At 35.6% G+C, this 18,356-nt stretch overlaps 1 protein-coding gene across 5 annotated transcripts in view; it reads right to left on the reverse strand.

Moving 5' to 3' along the window:
- Nucleotides 1-18,356, reverse strand: part of RAB28 (RAB28, member RAS oncogene family) — a 66,745-nt gene that overhangs the window by 20,915 nt on the left and 27,474 nt on the right. For 3 of the 5 annotated variants that reach the window (XR_012628636.1, XM_074865785.1, XM_074865784.1), the window contains exon 5: nt 9,549-9,578. The exons of the other annotated variants lie outside the window; for them this stretch is intronic. Coding sequence is in view for 2 of the 3 variants with exons in the window: in XM_074865785.1 (XP_074721886.1) it covers nt 9,549-9,578 (30 nt within the window). In the remaining variant the exon portion in view is untranslated. The remainder of the gene's footprint in view (nt 1-9,548; nt 9,579-18,356) is intronic. 5 annotated transcript variants of the gene reach the window in all.

Raw genomic sequence — 18,356 nt, forward strand, 5'->3', positions numbered from 1 at the left:
GACAAGCTCCTCCTGGAAAGGAGACAGTTTGTTCACTGTTGCTTTTTACCCAGTCACTCAGATTCTTACATGGCCCTTACCACCTGTTTATAAACACTTTGAAATTACTAACAAATCATCTGCTAATTCTCTTCCCAGTAAATTAGGCAAATACTATTCTTATTTTTACAAATGGAAAAATGAAACATATGAAAAGATAAATTTAAAGTCTTGCCTAAGATCACATGAAGTTTCACTGAACCATTAATTTATTGCTTTGTGCACTAAAACACCTCTCATCTTCTTTAACACTTGTGTTCAGGCTTCCTAATCTTTGTGCCAAGGAGAAATTTGATAGCAATTAGTTTTACCTCCTTATTAAGTTAAAGCTGTTAATTTGGACTCAAACACCTTTATAAATAACTATTTCCTGCAGACAAGGAGAAATGAAAAAATGGGTGGGACAGGAAAACACCCCCCAGCTGGATTTTTTTTTGCCATATAAATTCAATTACAAAAATCACTGGGCAGTCACAATGACCAGCACAGCACACACAGCTGAACGTGTTTATTGAATGACCCTGAGAAAGCAAAACAAAACAAACCAACCTGTATTCACACAGACCATAATCCAGGATATCCAACAACAGCTGGAATTCCAGTCCCCAAAGGCACCCTCTAACACACTGGCATTAGACAATGAAATGTCTAATGAAATTATAAATGACACAGTAATAGCATTATGGTGACCATGTCGGAGAAATGGCAGTTCTGTTAATAACCATTCTGTTACCATAACTCAGATATAATAGAGCATAAAAATATGTAATGATTATTTTGTATCTCTGAAACTCTAGCTGCAGCATTTCTTCTCACATTTTTAAAAGTTTCTACAAGTAAGAAATACAATATTTCACTTTTTGGATCCAACATCCTTCACAAACAGTGATTAAACATACACACGGAAAAAAACAAGTTTCAAGTGATATGTCATTTTCTAATTGCCAATGTTTTAGCGACACTAACAAGGAAAATCTACATTTTCCATCATCAATATAACACTACCCTTTACAGAGCAACATATCAGCAACACAGAATTACTTGATTCATAATCTTATAAGAATATTTTTAACACTATGATGACTGCAATACAAACTTTAAAGTGTTCCTATGAACTCCTCTGGATGAATTAATTTCTATGAACCTAACTTCAGAAAACATGTTTCTCTTCATATTCCACATTACCATTTTTGACAGTAGTTTCCAAACTTGCCTATACTGAACTTTAAAGACTGCCCAAGCGCTCTGAAACAAGACCTGCTGACAGAAAAATAATAACAGACCCTTCTTTGATTCAACATGAAACGATTTTCATCAGGTTTACTGAAACTTTTAAAAAGCTGCTTAAATTGATTTAGTTGAGCTACTAGTGATGAATTGATGGACTTCTACATTTTTTTTCACAAAATAATTTCCCTCCTTGTAATATTAAACCTACTTTTTAGGATAGAGGTCAAAAAAGTGTAAAAAAATTAAAAATCTTAATTTGTCACTAATTCAGCTATAGATATCCTTTTCTTTGTTTTAACAATTTCATAAACTGAGTGTAAAAATTATATTACAGTACTGTGATTACTGAAATTCAAAGTTGAATATTTTTTTACATGTTCTTTAATACCTTAGTGAAGACATAAAGCTGTAATGTACTAAACATTCAGAAGATGGTGCTAGTCCAATATATCTGCAAACCATGGATGGATCAGCTTTTCTTCATCTCTCTCATATATTTTCTCTAATTTTGACATATCTACTACATCATCGCTGAATTTATCAATCCCAGGACAAGGTACAGTCATCTTCAGTTAAATACTAAGAACAATACTAAATGATCTATCATTCCAAAATTCACACAGATATAGTGGATTGACAGCCATAAAATACAAAGCTCACTATAATTTCATAAACTCAAGGTCTTGGGATATTAATGAAAACTCCTACCACATTTCTTAGATCCTACCTTCAGTCACTCACATCTGCCTCCTTTTGCAGTCAACAGCAAGAGTTTCTGGCCACAGTTTCAAGACCTATCAATGCCAACAGGAAAGCTCGGAAAATCTCACCAACTTGTCCCACTCCTGGTTGTTCATTCCCACACTCATGCCACAGCACACTATTCTCTCCTCACCTACTTAGGAGGCCATGCAACTCTTATGAGCACATGAGGCTCAATGAGCTGATCCATGTTAAAAATAGCCACTTCTTTTTGCAGTGTTCTATTTAACGCAGATCAAGTCACAGATCCAACTTCCCATGGGACAGCGGTGCTAACTTCAAGCTGTAAACTGGCTGCACCACAAAACCAACCGATCGTGGAACTGCAGCCTCCGTGAGCTCGGAAGAGCTGAATTCCTTGTCAGCATTCAAAAGGGCAGGCAAGTTAACAAAGTCAGACTCACTATTGCATAAGGAAAACTAAATTTTTCATGTTATTAAAGGCAGGTATCTCCTTATTAAGAGATTAGATGCAGCCTGTAATTATAGACAGAACACAAAACAAACCCCATCTACCTTACCTCCACTAAACCCCCACAAAATGTTAGACACATTTGCAGTTCTGCCTATAATTCAAACATTCTACAGTGTCTTGTAAGCTAGGTACAGTTGTACAATTTCTTCCAAAAATAGTAAATCCGGACATACCATAACATCAAGCAAAAAGCTTTATCCCTACATAGCAGTTCCTAAGACTGTTCTCAAAATAATGCATAGGAACATATCTCTGAGTAATGTATTTCATGAAGACATGGATATGAACTATTAATACAAAACTTCTTCCTATAAAAAGCATTTACCTAATAAATAACAATTCCTCACAGGACCCACTCCAGCCTTCTTGATGGCTGCTGCTGCATCCATCTATACAGAACATTTCCACAGGTATACCTCTGCTGACTTCACGCCAATCAGCCACGTTAAAAAAGTGGCTGTCTTCTCAAGTGTTATGCTTTTATCCAATACTCTGAATTACTTGCTCCTAACAGAGCCAACCCAGGTCAGCTCCAGGGCCCTTCCACGCCTGATTCCATTGTTGCTTCCAGCAGATGTAATAAAGAGTTGGAGACACTTAGTGCTTCTCCTACTCTCCTCTGGGAGCTCTCCCACAACAAAACTTATAAATGAACATGAAATCATTCACTGGAATATAAAAACAAGCCTTAAATGTTCAAAGATCAGGCCAAGTCAGTATTATTGTTATTACAATAAACCTCCAGCATTAAGCAATTTCAAACATCAGTTCTTCTTCCAAACTTTTTCCAATGTAGAGGCAAGATTGGCACATATCTGAGTGAAATTACTCAGTTACTAGGCAATTTATTACTGCTTAACTGTTCCATGTGTATCAAATCCTGTTTGACAGCAGCCCAGTTTTCCTTCCATTTGGAAGCTTTTGTAACTAATTATTACCAAGTCAAACTGTTTTCAACTGGCAGTTAAAAAATTAATAGCACAACTCAACTTTATATTAATTTTTATAAGAAAAAAAAAAGACTGCTTAGTAAAGAAATATAACATTCTTCAATTAACTACAAAAGGAGAAAAGGAAACCAAACATATTCAGATCACTGACAGTAAATTTATCAGCTATTTCTTAAACGGAGCCACAGCATTTCAAAGACTACAAAGAACTGAATTCAAACTATTTATATTTCAACAATATCATGATTTCAAAACAGTCAGAAGTGGGACTGTATAAACCTCTTTCACATTTGCTAACTCACATATTTCATTATCACTAACTAGACACCCAGGCCAAAAAAATCCCTGCATTTTAATCAATACATCAATCATTGGTTCATCATTGTATTGAAGAACTCTTCCTGACTCCAAGCAGAATGAACAAATAGCTTGTATCTTCCTGACATAAATTTCTATCATGATGTGAACAATTCAGTCCAAAACTTCGTTACCTTAATAGAAGGCTACAATTGATTCAAATACTGAGGAAAAGCTACAAAAGCTCTTTTACTATATTTATATCTACTATTTTTGCAAACAAATTAAAAACACCGAATAGTGGACATATTAAGACAGAATATACTAATATTGCAACTTTACAGTATTAACCAGTCTCAGATGAGCAAGAGGAACCAACTCACCAGGCTAGCTACAAGAGACTGAACAAAAATCATGAACAACTTTGTCCAAGACTTAAAAAGTTATATAATGCATAAAGGACCCAGTGGAATAAGAAAAGTATTCTGTACAGAATTTGATTGTAACAGATCTAACAAAGCAGGGTCCATACTCTTCTCAGAACTAACCTGGCCATCTAGCTGTGCAGAGCAATCCAATTCCCTCTTCTTGCCACACACACACATGAAAAAGAAGAAAAGAAAAAAAACCAACCCACACCAAAAAAACTTTTACCAAGAAAGTAGGTGGTTCAGTGGAAGTCACTGGCCTGAAATTAGAGAAAAGTGGTAGTTTCTTCAGCAGCTTAAGCTACCATAACTGCAAATCAAATGGATGGTCCTGGCTTCCCCTGTGCTGCTGGCCAAGCACTTCCAAACCTTCTCACATAATAGTACCACTGCAGAATAAAAGGAATCCACGAGTTCATTCAAACAAGAACTTCTCCCATTATTCTGTGCAGTTTAGGCTGGATCAGTGAACTGAACGAACTCTCTATGCAGTGCTACCATGACTACATATGACAAAAACTAAACCGGGTTAAGTCAATTGCGAAACAACCTTCTCAGACTCGGCTGAGTGTTATGGGAAATACAACACTGAGAACAACTGAATTTGGACACATGTATGCACTCTTAACAATTTTTTTTAGGATTCACTTTAATTTGAAGATATTAAGCAAGCAAGTTAAGGTTCAGCTGGGACTTCTTTTTGTAAACTTTTTAACACTTTTTTTCTAAAACTTCCTAAAACCAGACGATTTTAAGAGTTTCTGCTTTGTTCAATTTTTATTGAAGTTAGAGAAATCAACTACATCTTAGAGAATTTAGATGCTAAAAGTCTATTTTCCCAGATCATTTGGTCAGTCATGACCTCAAAACAGTTAAACAAACCCACTCTACTTTTTATAGTTAGGAGTCCTCAAGGATAAGCAGCACTTCCTTTGCTAGCTTTGAAAAGGAAAGAGAGAATATGAGTCAAGAAATTAACAAATCTCTCATAAATAACCCCAAGATATTATCTACTAAAATTTTATCACAGCCCTGATGATGACCTCGTTTCTTTGTGACTTAGTACATCCCGCCTCTTCTAATACACATTAAGAGGGCATGGAGTGTCCGCAAGCATAATTTCCATGGGTGAAGTTTTCAGAATTAGGATAGTAAAGAGACTTTAGTTAATGGTTATACATTCATTTAGGTCATCATTAAGCACTCGTTGAAAAATTGTGTCACCATCATACTTCCATTTAAAACATATCTCTAAAAATATGTTAAACATGTTAGATTTTTAGAACTTTTCGGCAAAATCAACTTCTTTAACACAGACTAGGCAAGAAGTGGGGTTTCCAGAAGAGTCTGTGTGACTAACACAGCTGAATTTGTTAAGAGCACATACTAAAGACCTTGAGGGTCTAAAATTAATCACTAGGGATTACTCAGATACTCAGTGCCTCTCTCTATTCCACAGACTTCTTAATTACTTTATCCAAAGACTGTTGTATTGAAAAATAAACGAGACCGTGGAGCGACCAGCAGAATCCAGGTAGCATTCTCTCACCCGCACTGTCCAACCAACCAGCTACATAATAATAGACATAGATACAGCTACACCACCTAAGGCACTTAGGGCAAAATGGCAAGGGGGGGTGTTTTGTTTGCTGTTCTGGGGATTTTTTTGAAGGGTGGAGTGGGGGAGCAGGAGTTGTAACAGCTCAAGGTCAGGAATTTTATTTTTTAAAATCTGATATTTGAAGGTCTGGTATAATCTATGCCAGTAACCTGCCTCAAGGAGCAGTCAACAGCAGGTATTGAGGCAGGAAAATAAGAAACAGTATAACTGCAATGATCTTTCCTTGATACACACCTCACTTTCAGGCAGTCTGTGTTCCTCAAACTGACACTGCAACTCCAGGTTGCTAGAAATACAGCTGAAACATTTTATAGCCACTGGTGGTCCAGCCCTCCACAAATCTCTGAGGTTCCTCTCCGAACCTATGTGCACTTTTGGCTTCTACAAGAGTCAATGAATAGGACTTCCACAATTTAATTATTCACAATGTGAAAAAGTAATTTCTTCTGTTTATTTCAAGCTTGCTGTTTAATAAAAAGACATGAGATTTCCTCGCATTTGTATTGAAAAGATGCTATATAATTGTTCTCTAGTCTCTTCTCATAGTTTTATATACCTGTTTGTCTTTTCCCTACTGCTAAAGAACTCAACCTGTTTCATCCCTCCTCATATAAAAGCTTCTTCATTCCTCTGGTCATTATTGCCCTCCTATATACACTGTGTAGACTGGGATCACCTAAACTTTTCCCAATTCTTGAGGATAATTCTGTGATTTATATCCAGAATTCTAATCCCAGCATACACAGAGTCCTACGAGAGCTTTACAGTTTGGCACCAGAGATACTCACTGTGACAGAAGGAAATGATAGTGGGAAATTTTTAGGGAATTCTAATCAAACAACACAAAAACGAGACATCCAAGAAACTGGAAGTGAGTAACAAGCTTTTTGGTTTTTGCTTGCTAATAATATGAAGTCATAACATACTTACACATATAAGCAGAAAAATTACAAACCTAAACTTCAAAATAATTTAGATTGCTACCCAACTCATCTTCACTAGCTCCCCATGCGGAGAAAACATGGGCATATTGCAAAGACAGATGTGTCAAATGAAAGCCATACTGAACCTTCAAACCCAAAACACTAGACTGCACACTGCCAGCCACACTGTTGTGGGAAAAAGCCATACTGAAGGTATAACCCAGGTGTGGAAACCCCAGTACAGCAGTGAGAAGTGTAACAGAGTAACAAATACCAAGACAGACCATATTAGTGACAGCACCAGTTAACACAGGCTGTAATCTGCTAAAATTAAAAGATAAGAAACACCTCAACAACCTCAATTTAAAAAAAAAAAATATGCAGCTTTGAAGAAACTTCAAAAGCATTTATGATTATTATCATTCTGCCGTCCCACAAAAAAGTCAAAGACTTAATTAGTGTGGCTCAGGCGACATCTCACCTTGGTGGATCAGCACAAGTTACCATGCAAAGCTTGTTCTGTCGCACTCACACATACAACACTATATCTATATGCCACATGTAGGCCAGGCCTGTGCTACAGCCATGTATCTGCCAGGCTTCCAGACTGTGTGAAGAGAATTCCACATCCAGATGCGTGCTCTGAATGAGTATTAATGCACACTGACACAGTATGCTTGAGCTAAGCAAACTTATTGTCCCCGTACCACAGGGTAACCTGGTGGGACAGGTCACACCTGTTCAGACAGACTGTCACCATACATCTGGGAAGGTGTTGCAGCAATGACATCTCACTTATGGAATAGACCAGCTAGGACAGGCCCAAAGAAAACTGCCCAAATGAGTTCCAGAGATACATATACATGGTTATTAGGTCACAGATCATTCTATATTCGTTTATAGCCCCCTCACCATCAGTAAAGACGAAATGTTCTTGAAGGAACTATTTTTTTTTCTCTCTAAAAGATCCTTACAGTACAGAAGGTGGATTGAAAAAGGAACAGTCTAAATCTTTCCTCTTTCTTTTAAATATTCAACATCTGATAAATTCCCTGCATGTTTCTGTCCAACTGATCTGGTAACTCAGACTCAAAAAAGAAATCCTATGATTACTTCAAAATGCTTAAGTCATGAGCAGGGCTATAATGCCTTCAAAATATGGCACGAGGGAAGTATTATCTTTCTACGCTTAGTCTTAGAACTTGGGAATTTCAATGAACAAGATCCCTCATTAGAATCAGATGGGGACAGATGTACCTACATGGTGGGTGGGCATGGGTGGACATCAGACTCTCCAACCTCTCTAATGAGCAATTTCCCCAGATTCAAAGAAATATTTCATAAAAAGTTAAAGAGAAATGGCAAGTTGCCTCCTATTACCACTGGCCTAACTGCTTGGGCTGCTGCTTCTATAAAGCACAGTTTTTTTCAAAGAAAATTATTGTTAAAACCATTTGGCTGAAAGTGAAGACCTATTGAAAAGTACAGTCAAACTGGCAGCTTGCTCTTAAAATTCCCCCCACCACTTTTATAAGTATCGTTTTGCTTGTGGCTTTTAACAGCTGTTCACACACGCCTAAGCTAGATGTGAACTTTTATTTTCCCAAAACTAAACGGGAAGCTTTAAACAGCATCTGATTTAATTTTTTTTTAATTAAAAGTGGAGGTTAAAAGGACCGTGGAAATGGATGATGCAGCTGTGCTGATGCTAGGGAAAAGAATTCCAGAACAAGAAGTGAGGTAGAGTAAACACACAAAATAAGTTTCTAGAGTAAACACACAAAATAAGTTTCACAAAACTAAGTGCGCACCACACTTAAGTGATTTTGTTAGTTAATATGAAGTTAATTCCATGTTTCTTCAGAAATGTTTTCCAAAAGTAAATTAAATTAAATTATATTTTGCAAATATAATAGAATTTGGCTATCTACTATGCTCTTCCCTCAGAGCAACCCTAAAATTAATTCCAGAATGAAGTGGCTTCACAGGTTCCAATATTATTCACAAATATATTTAGGAACTAGAAAACTCAGACACACAACTCAGAACTAGCTCACTAATACTGCCATATATTTACTGGTTTCATTCTCAAAAGAATTTAACTTCCTCTGCATTTAGATGTCTTCTTGGAATAATTAAATTTAGAATCAGATTTGCAATGGTACCAAAATACTGAAAGATGCAAGCAGGCATTCCTAGGGGGACTTCCTGAAGTACCAAAGCAACTACTGAGCAACTAGGCAATGGTTTAACCACATTTGGAAATCCCACCAGACAGCAGTCTATTTTTTTAAGCACCAGAATACTCACAAAATTCTGCCCTCTTAGCCTAATTACTTAATACATAGCACTAGACACTAAATTCAAACAAACAAAGAAAAAACCCACAGAAAGAGAGTAAAAATGCCACGTTTTATTTCTACTTGTACACCTTAAGTAGAAAAGCACACAATGACAATATAATAATTCTAGATATTGCCACATATTTAAAGGGTCTTTTCTACTAAAACTCTAAGGGAAAACATAAAAGTATTTTTAAGGCAGAAAATTCATCGGATTATGAAGGAAATGCCACATTAATCCACATGGATTATATACCCTGTAGATTGTAACAGCTCCAAAAGAAATCTTTTCCAGTGCACTAGCACAGCTACTATTTAAACCAAAAGACCTTAGTAGTTCATCCATCAAATTTATTCAGCTAGAGAAGCTGCTAGAATTTTTATAAGTTGTCTAATATACTATAAAAGTATGCAAAGTAACTCACACTTCTCAAAACATAAGTATTTTTAAAAAAAATTAACAAAAACCAGGTGTCCATACCGGGCTGATGAAGCAGCACTCCCAGAAGACCTACAAATGGAAAGGAAAACCAACAACATTAAGAGCATTCCCTTTGCACCAAGCACAAGAGGCTAGGTGTAAAGAGAATGAAGAGGATAACAAGTGCAAGAAGAGAGACATGTAATCTAGCCTGGATGTCAGAGCCTAATAGAGGGAGGCAGGTAGAAAATTTTAGTGATGCTGTTATTTGTTTGACTCCCGTGTCTACCCACATACAAGGGACTCAAGGATGAGAAATAAAACACTCATAACAAATACGAAAATCTGAACTAATCATAACCAGAAATCCTGAATATTCTAGTCAGGTCAAATAAAAAACACTACAACCTGGATCCCTGCCCAGGGTTCCTCTGGGACATAACTTGATATTGTCTTTGATGATATGAAGCCTTGATTTCCTTCAGGTTAGTTCCTTGCTGAATCCAAGGCACAGTCTGACAAATGAAACCCAGGTCACAAGTAAAACGTTTTATGCAGGTGCATATAAATTACATTTGTGCACTTTAACACATCAAACATAATAAAAGTTCACCACAGGTAAACACACTGATAAAGCAAATATAGCATTAATGTTTATGAACCTTCTACAAATAAAACCATACTTTAAGAACTGAGATTAATACTGACAATAATGATTCATAGTGCAAACAAAACATGTTTCGTATTAGAACAGAAAGAAAATTCAACTTCCATAACTACAAAGCAGTTATAATTCATTTTTTGATTTGTTGCCTAATAGTATTGCCCTCAGCACTACAGATATACATAAATCAATTATAAAAGTACTGCTCAATGAAAAGACAAAAGGAGCTATCAATGACCAATATACATTTGGCAGAAATACAGTTCCTTAATATTCCAGAAGTTAGCTGAAAAAAAAATTGGCCAAGCAACTTCAGAAAAGGATACACACTACAAATAATACCACAGAGATGCACCCACACTATAAAATGCTCAAAAATGGATGGCATGGAAACAGAAAATTCCTCATTCCCATATGATATGTCTTTGTCCAAAGAATACCAGAAATCCTCTTTCTTTTCCCTTCTGTCAGTTAGTATGACCCTAAATGTATGAGAAGCTAGCTCCCAAGAGGAGCACAGAGATATTACTGTCTTGAGAATTCCTAGTTGGAAGTGTGCTCCTCGGGTAAAACAACTACAAAAGCACGTGGTTCTGCAACCTAATATATAAAGGCATAACACAGTGAAACTAAACAAATTCAAATGGAGAGAAAGCATAACCATTTTCATCAACAAAGCAATATAATCTGCTCAGGATAAGGAAAGGGGTTTTACTGCGTGTTTGCTCAGTGTTCCCTTTGCACCTTGGTTCCCTAATCTCTGACTCTGTTAGGAAACTGACTTTGTCTCCTAATGGCAGCAGTGCATGCGGTTAGAGTCTGCATTGCTTGAGAGAAAAACTGATGGCCTTTCATAATGATCTATTCTAGTTCAATCTGAATTACTAGACATGAAGCAAGAGTCAAAGAGCAAAATATTATGACCTGTGCCATGCAGATCAAGCCTCATTATAAAACAGGGCTTGTGGCTAAAATTTCCAAAACAAATCTTGGTCACACTGATGTCAAAGGCAAAACAGTACTGCTGACAGTGGACCTAGACACTCAGTTTTAAATTTGTAATTTTTCAGTTCCCTCTCAAAGCAGATCAAGAATATCCTAAAGTTTATCTTCCGATATCTGTCAATATGACAAAAATTTGGGTACTATTCAGCATAAACATCGCAATTAAAATAATCATTCTATGATCATTTATTTCAAAATGAAGAGATGAAGGGAGTTAACAGTTGTTTTGGTGACTTAAAAAGCAAAAGATTTGAAAGTATGCTTGAATTTTGAAGAATCCATGTACAGGACATTTTTCTGTCCATTTTGCTCTCTAATGACCTCCTTACATTGTAAGTTCATTGCCACGCTCTAAGCTTAAATATATGAAGGAAATGTCAATGTTCTTTCACTGCTTTTGAAGCCAATGAGACCTCTTGGAACAAATCAGGATAAGCGTATACCATGGGACTGTGACGTTGTTATAGTACTTACTCTTTCATGAATAGTAATTACTCCAGCAAGTGTGTAAAGCAGACAGGCCCAGTTGCATAAGGCTCAATGCAAGTTTTATGAACTGCAGAAAAGCATGATTAGTATGGGGGGAAAAACATGTTTCACACTTTTATTGTAAAGAACATGAGAATCTCACAGAAACTGCCAGAACAGATGTTCATAAATTGGGCCCTTAATCTGCAGCACTTTCCAGGTTTTAAGCTATATCCACTGGTCTGTAGAACATATTCCTCTCTTTTTAATATAATTCTTCTGTTTAGTTTTTTTAATAAATAAGTTTATGACTTTAGTAGTGTTGCCAGCTGTTCAATTTTGATTTACTGTCAGAGTCTGCTTTAATATATAGTGGCTTTTGTGGCTTACCCGTATAGATTACATTTTAAGCTTCAAGATATCACTATAAAGCAGCTGGAAAAAGTACTGGCTGTGCTCAGAAACCAGCATTATTGCCCTAGTGATCAACCACTTAAACATGCAACTACACCAGTAACTGTTCTCTAAAAACCTTTTGGACACACCATTCCCAAAACAAAACTGCAAAACTTACGGTGTAAGAGGAGGTCATCTTAACATATGTACTTAAAAAAGCCAGCCCAGTAAAATTGTTAATTATTAATTAGGTGTTGTATTAGCTGCCAACACAGATCTCTACAATGACAGTTCTTTGTTCTTTCATTACATTGTTTCCTTTACTTCTACTGTGTAGCTTGAGACAACTTAAGAAACAAAGACCGTTCACATTAAAAAAGAAAAAAAAAACCACCAAACATATAAGTTCAAACATTATTAAGTCCAGACATTTTCAGTAATTGTTCTTGATAGACATCAGTAGTGTTGTGGAAAGTTACAGTTACTGTAGCGTGACAAGAACTGAGTAAAGAATACAGTAACTTCTAGGAAAACCCAGAACCCTTCTACAGTTTGAACTTATATTCCATATTTACTGCTTTATACAGTGCTTTCTAGAAAATTTCTCTACAGCATTGTTTACTGAATATTGCTCTGAAAAAACTGTCAATACTCTTCACACAGAACCACTTTTAACCTTGCAGAATTGCAACATAACCAGACTAGGCAAGTACAGGGTAATGTTATTAAAATTAACTACCACAACAGTATTCTTAGATTTGAACAATGGATCAAAATCAAAAACTCTGGAAACTCTCTACAGTTGGACCAGTCCAGAATCATCAGTCAGAACTACCAGGGGTTTTTTATTACATTGAAAACTGCTTTTTCTGCTCAAAAAGGCTCCTTTTTCCATATAAAACTAACTCCCAAAGAAAATTCCAACTAAGAGAACAGAACAGTTTGATTCAGAAAGATCAGTATGGTGCCTAATAAGAGGGGTTTTTTGTTTGTCTTACACTGTTATTTTCTCCCAAGTTTGGACTTGCCAGCTGGACAGTATCCATGATGCATTACTCTCATAAAGTCCTATCATACCTAAGAGGATGTGATACATCATGGAAGACATAAAGGGAAAAATAAAACAAAACCAAAACCAGCCTTTATATCCACAGCATCAGGAGCATAGCCTGTAGGAGAACGGGAAGATAAACATCAGCACTACATTTCCCATGAGACATAGCAGTGGCATCTCCAAACCCAAATACTTCAAGCTTTTCCATAATGTTTTGAAGGGGGACTGCGAAGTAGACTCCAAAATGTCACCATTTTCTATGTGGACAGCAGAACATAAGAATATTTTTGAAACAGTTCAACAGCCTGAACAACAATTCCTATACACTGCTTTCTTCATTCTGCATGCCTACAGCAATTTACTTTCCAAACTTCTCCTGAAATGTATAAAGAAAATTTTTCACAACTGAGGGACTCTCTTTCTTTCCACAGTATCAAAGGTGTGCTATCTGTACAAATCTTATTTTTTCCAGCCTTAATTTTAAATTATCTACTACAAAAAATGCTTACAATTGCAAATTCCAGCATTTTAAAGTTGTCCTCAATACACGAAATTATTATATCCCAGTATTTTTCAAAAGCAAGCCTTTCTTAAGACATTTTACTATTCTGTGTGTTTCATTCAACTATTTAGTCTGTAGCTTTTTTAGAGTTTGTGTTGTTTAGCATCGAAAACAAAAGAGCAATGATCCTGATGGCAGTTTTCAAATGTTATTATGTAGGAATGCTTAGGAACAAGTTCTCTAGTCAAAGTCAGAAAAAGATAATGTTATCCTCTTTCTGTATATGTTTTTCAAAACTTTAATGAATTCTATCATCACATACTAATATTATACTAGTATGATATGTCCCTATTAGCACACATAATTAAGGAAACATATTGGACAATACTTACCACAAAAGAAAGACCACATGGTATACATATAAAAAAAGTAATCCAAAATAATATTATAATCTAGAGCTTAGTCATGAAAACACCAGAGTAAACTTGGAGCAGCTCATCTGAAGTCACTAAACGTGCTCTAAATTTACACCCATGTAAACTATCAAAATTTTTACCTTAAGGTCAGTGATTCCCCATACTGAACAAAAGAATGCAACAAATGTGATATGGCTCATTTTACAGTTGTAAAAATTTTTAAGTGTTAAAACCACTAATCTGGATGAGATGGGATAGTTACTCCTTGTGTTCACAGCATCAAAGGACGAATGGATGAAATTAAATTAAACCTTCTCAAAAGGTTCAGCAGAAGTTACATATTTACAATTCCCTTGTCATATTTACAAAATGTACTATTGCATTGTTAAACAAGGGAGACAAAACTTTGAAAGCATTACTTCTGTGAAAAATTTGAGTTAAAAAAGCTAAAATATATAATGAAAATTTCATAGGCAACTCAGTATTTTTTAAATAGAAACTATGTACAATGTACATAAAGCCCTCCTCTTTTAAGACTTTCTTTTAAATAAACAAAGTAGAGTTCTAATTTACCATTCATCATCATTGTAATCCACCTCCTTAATCAACATGTTTCAGCAAATCTTAATCGATTTTTAACATTGATTTTTGGCACTACAGAATCTTAGGTCTCTCCTTTGAAAACAACAAACATGTTTTGAGGTTATCTTCCATATCATGAAGGCTGGAAGCACAGAGTGTAAATAACAACAATAATAACAGCAATGCTGTCTACATTTAAACCACCTGGCTTATCTCAGTAAACTGTTAAGATCAAACAAAGTTCGATACTGGGTTAGTAATTACTCCCATGGTAACACCACAGTCTCATATTACACAGACAAATAATGAAATACCTCTTTGGAAATACCTGGTTTTTTGCTCAAAAACCCCCCAACCTATAAAATAAACCAAAACAGATAGCAAAAAGAAATTGCAGCTCATTCAGAACTTCATCAAGGTGTATTATCTCAAATACTAGAACAATGAAGAATTCTTAACCAGAGGTGCTAATGTCAGGAAAGCATTGAGATGCTTAAGATCTATCAAAAAAGCCACACATTTAACAGAGTATACATTCTCCTATACTGAAATGGGCATCATAAACTCAGAATGTATCATTATATCAAGTTATGGAGCTATAACTGGGCTAAACTTGAAACAGTACCATTAATTTGTTTCTTCTCTTGCAAATCCCCAATAAACATGATAAAGTCCTGACAATTTTAAACTACACATACAATGCATTCCCCATAATTTTTCTTCTTCATTCTTAAATTTGCATGCACATAGTTCATACTATGCCACTAAAAGAGGCCAATTTGAACACTCATTTATCTGTTTTCTATTGTATTTTGCTCCTAAAGGATCTGACAGCAAATTATTTTGAAAAACAGCAACAGAGCAAGAAAATCCTAGAGTATTATCTTACCCTTAAGAACTATTATCTCTGTAAGAACTTCAAATTTTCTAAAATATTTTCAGGACAATGTTTCAGAATTTCATTTTTCATACTACAAACTCCTATTAACCATATTAATGGAGGTTATCCATTATGACTATTCCCCATATTAACATTTCATCCTCTAAATTGAGCTGAAATAATTACTGGCTACTTTCAATAAAAATCTTAAATTTTTATGGTTCATTGGAATAAATAAAAAAAGCTTGCGAATTCCCTGCTGATTAGAAGAAACCTCTCTTGCACACTTTCTGCCTGTACAGAGTAGTAAACGTATTCAATTACTATATACATTTCAGTTAAACTTGCAGTGTACACATAAATACTGTACAACTGTTACTATATTTATTTGTCTGACTCTGAAACTGTGAAGCATTACAAAAAGATTATTTTATTGACATATCTAGCTTTTAAATAGAAAATAATGCTACAATAGCATTTGTCTTTTTCCCACCTTGTCCAAAATCCTAATACTAATGCCCTTTTCAGACTTGAAATTTGGTTATCCTCTCTCATCAACTTCCTTCAATAATAATATATGAGAATATATTTCTACAGTAGCTAGTGGAGACATTCCTACAAATCAATGTGCTGCAGTGATACAGAAATAAAAGCTTATTTCACTGTAATGATGCTTCCAGACTTCCCTCAAGTCAGGTGGTTACTTGCAGTTAATGATCTGTGACATACCACACAAGTAGTCCTAAAAAGACTTATTATCCACTGCATGTGCAACAATATTTGCTTTATGGATGGCTAAATGAATGAAGACATTCAATGTAACTGTAAAAGTAAAATCAAAAGAAAACTTACAAGTAACATGTTTTCTTTGAGTAAAAGAGCTGTGAACATTTTCCATTAATACTTAACCTTTTGCTGGAGCAGTGCAACCACATATAATGCTTGAATCCATAAAGCCCAAGAGCTGCTCAGGGTTAACACAGATTAACTGCCCCCAATCAAATGTTGTAACTTTTAAAAATTTGAGAGAGCTTCACTCCACTAATGAAATCAAATTGCATTTATGTCATATGGCAAAGGTGGCAGCAGGACAACTTGCAAAGCAAATAAATTCAGTCCTGCCTTAAAAACAGGTATTTTTTTCAATCCAATAAAACAGACATGAAATTGACTGGGTTTAAAAACTACATATTTTATGCTGCACTGATTTCCATGAATATACTAATAGAAAAGAATATATATTAACTTAAAATAAGCTACAATCTAATAGTACAATATCTCCCATGACTCTCAGACTGTGCAGACATTCACACATTTTCTGTTTATAATTTTTTTCATTTACTAGACTCAGCTTTTGTCCACCATATGTCCACCGTAGATTAACTATTCCCTTAGGTACAATTAAGGGCTTTCCATTTGTTGTAAGAAGACCTAAGTATGAAGGACGCAGCCAGAAAAAACATTTCTACCTAAACCAAAAACAGAAGCACATTCAGCCTGGACTATGGTTTATGCAGCATCTTTTTTATTAGACGTATGTCTACATTGCTAAATAAACTACAGACAAAATCCATGGAAACAGTAAGAGATCTCTCAGCATTTCATTTGTGTATTATTATAAAAATAGGATACATATACTGTTCTAACCTTTGTATTTAAACGGTTTACTTCTATTCCCATTTTTCAATGTCATCTTTAAAGATTTTTCTGAATTTGAGCATAACTGTCAGTGAATGAGAACATATTATTTACTGGCACTTCTGTCACACTGGCGTTTGTGTTCCAACTATTCTACCAGGTCCTTGAACTTGGATTTAGTTCTTGGTTGGTCTTAGCAGGCAAAACGTATGTGCGCAAATAAAAAAATGAAGTGTAACCTCAAGATTTTAAGTGCAGGAAGAAGAAACAGGGTTATTCATAGTCACTAAAATAAAAAAACATAACAACTGTCTGTCAGTTGGACTACTTCATGACTATCCTCACTTTCTTGTTAAAGCACTGTATGATCTGAACGAGAAAACATTAATTTCAGCAAACCATTCAATCTGTCCTGGTTCAGATGAATGCAAATTCATTGACTTTCATAGAATTACACCCTAGTCTCTGTCTAGCTGTACAAATCTCAAACTCAGACATGCGGTATAACAGTAATATATCTTCTGAGTGCAAGATGTATATATTCTTCAGCTTCATCCCTGTACCAAATCCCATACTGCAGCAGAACACAAATCAAAAAGCAAGCTCACTACTAACTAATCCTAACCATGATCAACAACAGAAGCTCATCTTAAGACAGGCCAGGCAGAAAATTATGATCATTATTATTAATTATCTTTTGAGCAGCATGACAGAAAATATTTCCACTTTCTAGTCTTTTGTCTTTTTTTTTTTTGTTAGTACTGTGGCACAGGCCACTTGGCTTTTGAGAGCCACCATCAAAACCCATCCTGTATACATGCTCCAGTAATGGCTGCAGCACTGGGTCCAGAAGTCTAAAAATCTGCCTTTAGCCAGGTGATTTAGCAGCTGCTGTGTCCACTGTGACTGCTCATCCAAGAAATCATTTTATGAAGGATTCTGAAAGGGTCCAAGTAAAACATGGGCTGATTTGCAATCAGATGCAACAGATACATTTACCACAGCAGATTACATGAAGACTGGGGCCAGAATGGAGTATATATGCCCCGATGCTTGTGATCTATCCTGCTAGGTGTTTTACCTTCTCAGACAATGGAATATGTCTAAATAAATACTACACAACAGCAATAAACCTTCCTTCTTTTGTTCTGTATAATTTTCTGTGAGCTCAGCTACTTTCTAAAAATCAACACTTGAGGCTCAGGCTCCATTCATGTATCGCTCTGTGGCATGTATCACAGTTTAGCAGACTTGCCCACATGG

This window comes from Strix uralensis, chromosome 4 (assembly GCF_047716275.1).
Source record: "Strix uralensis isolate ZFMK-TIS-50842 chromosome 4, bStrUra1, whole genome shotgun sequence".
Classification (NCBI taxonomy): Eukaryota; Metazoa; Chordata; class Aves; order Strigiformes; family Strigidae; genus Strix; species Strix uralensis.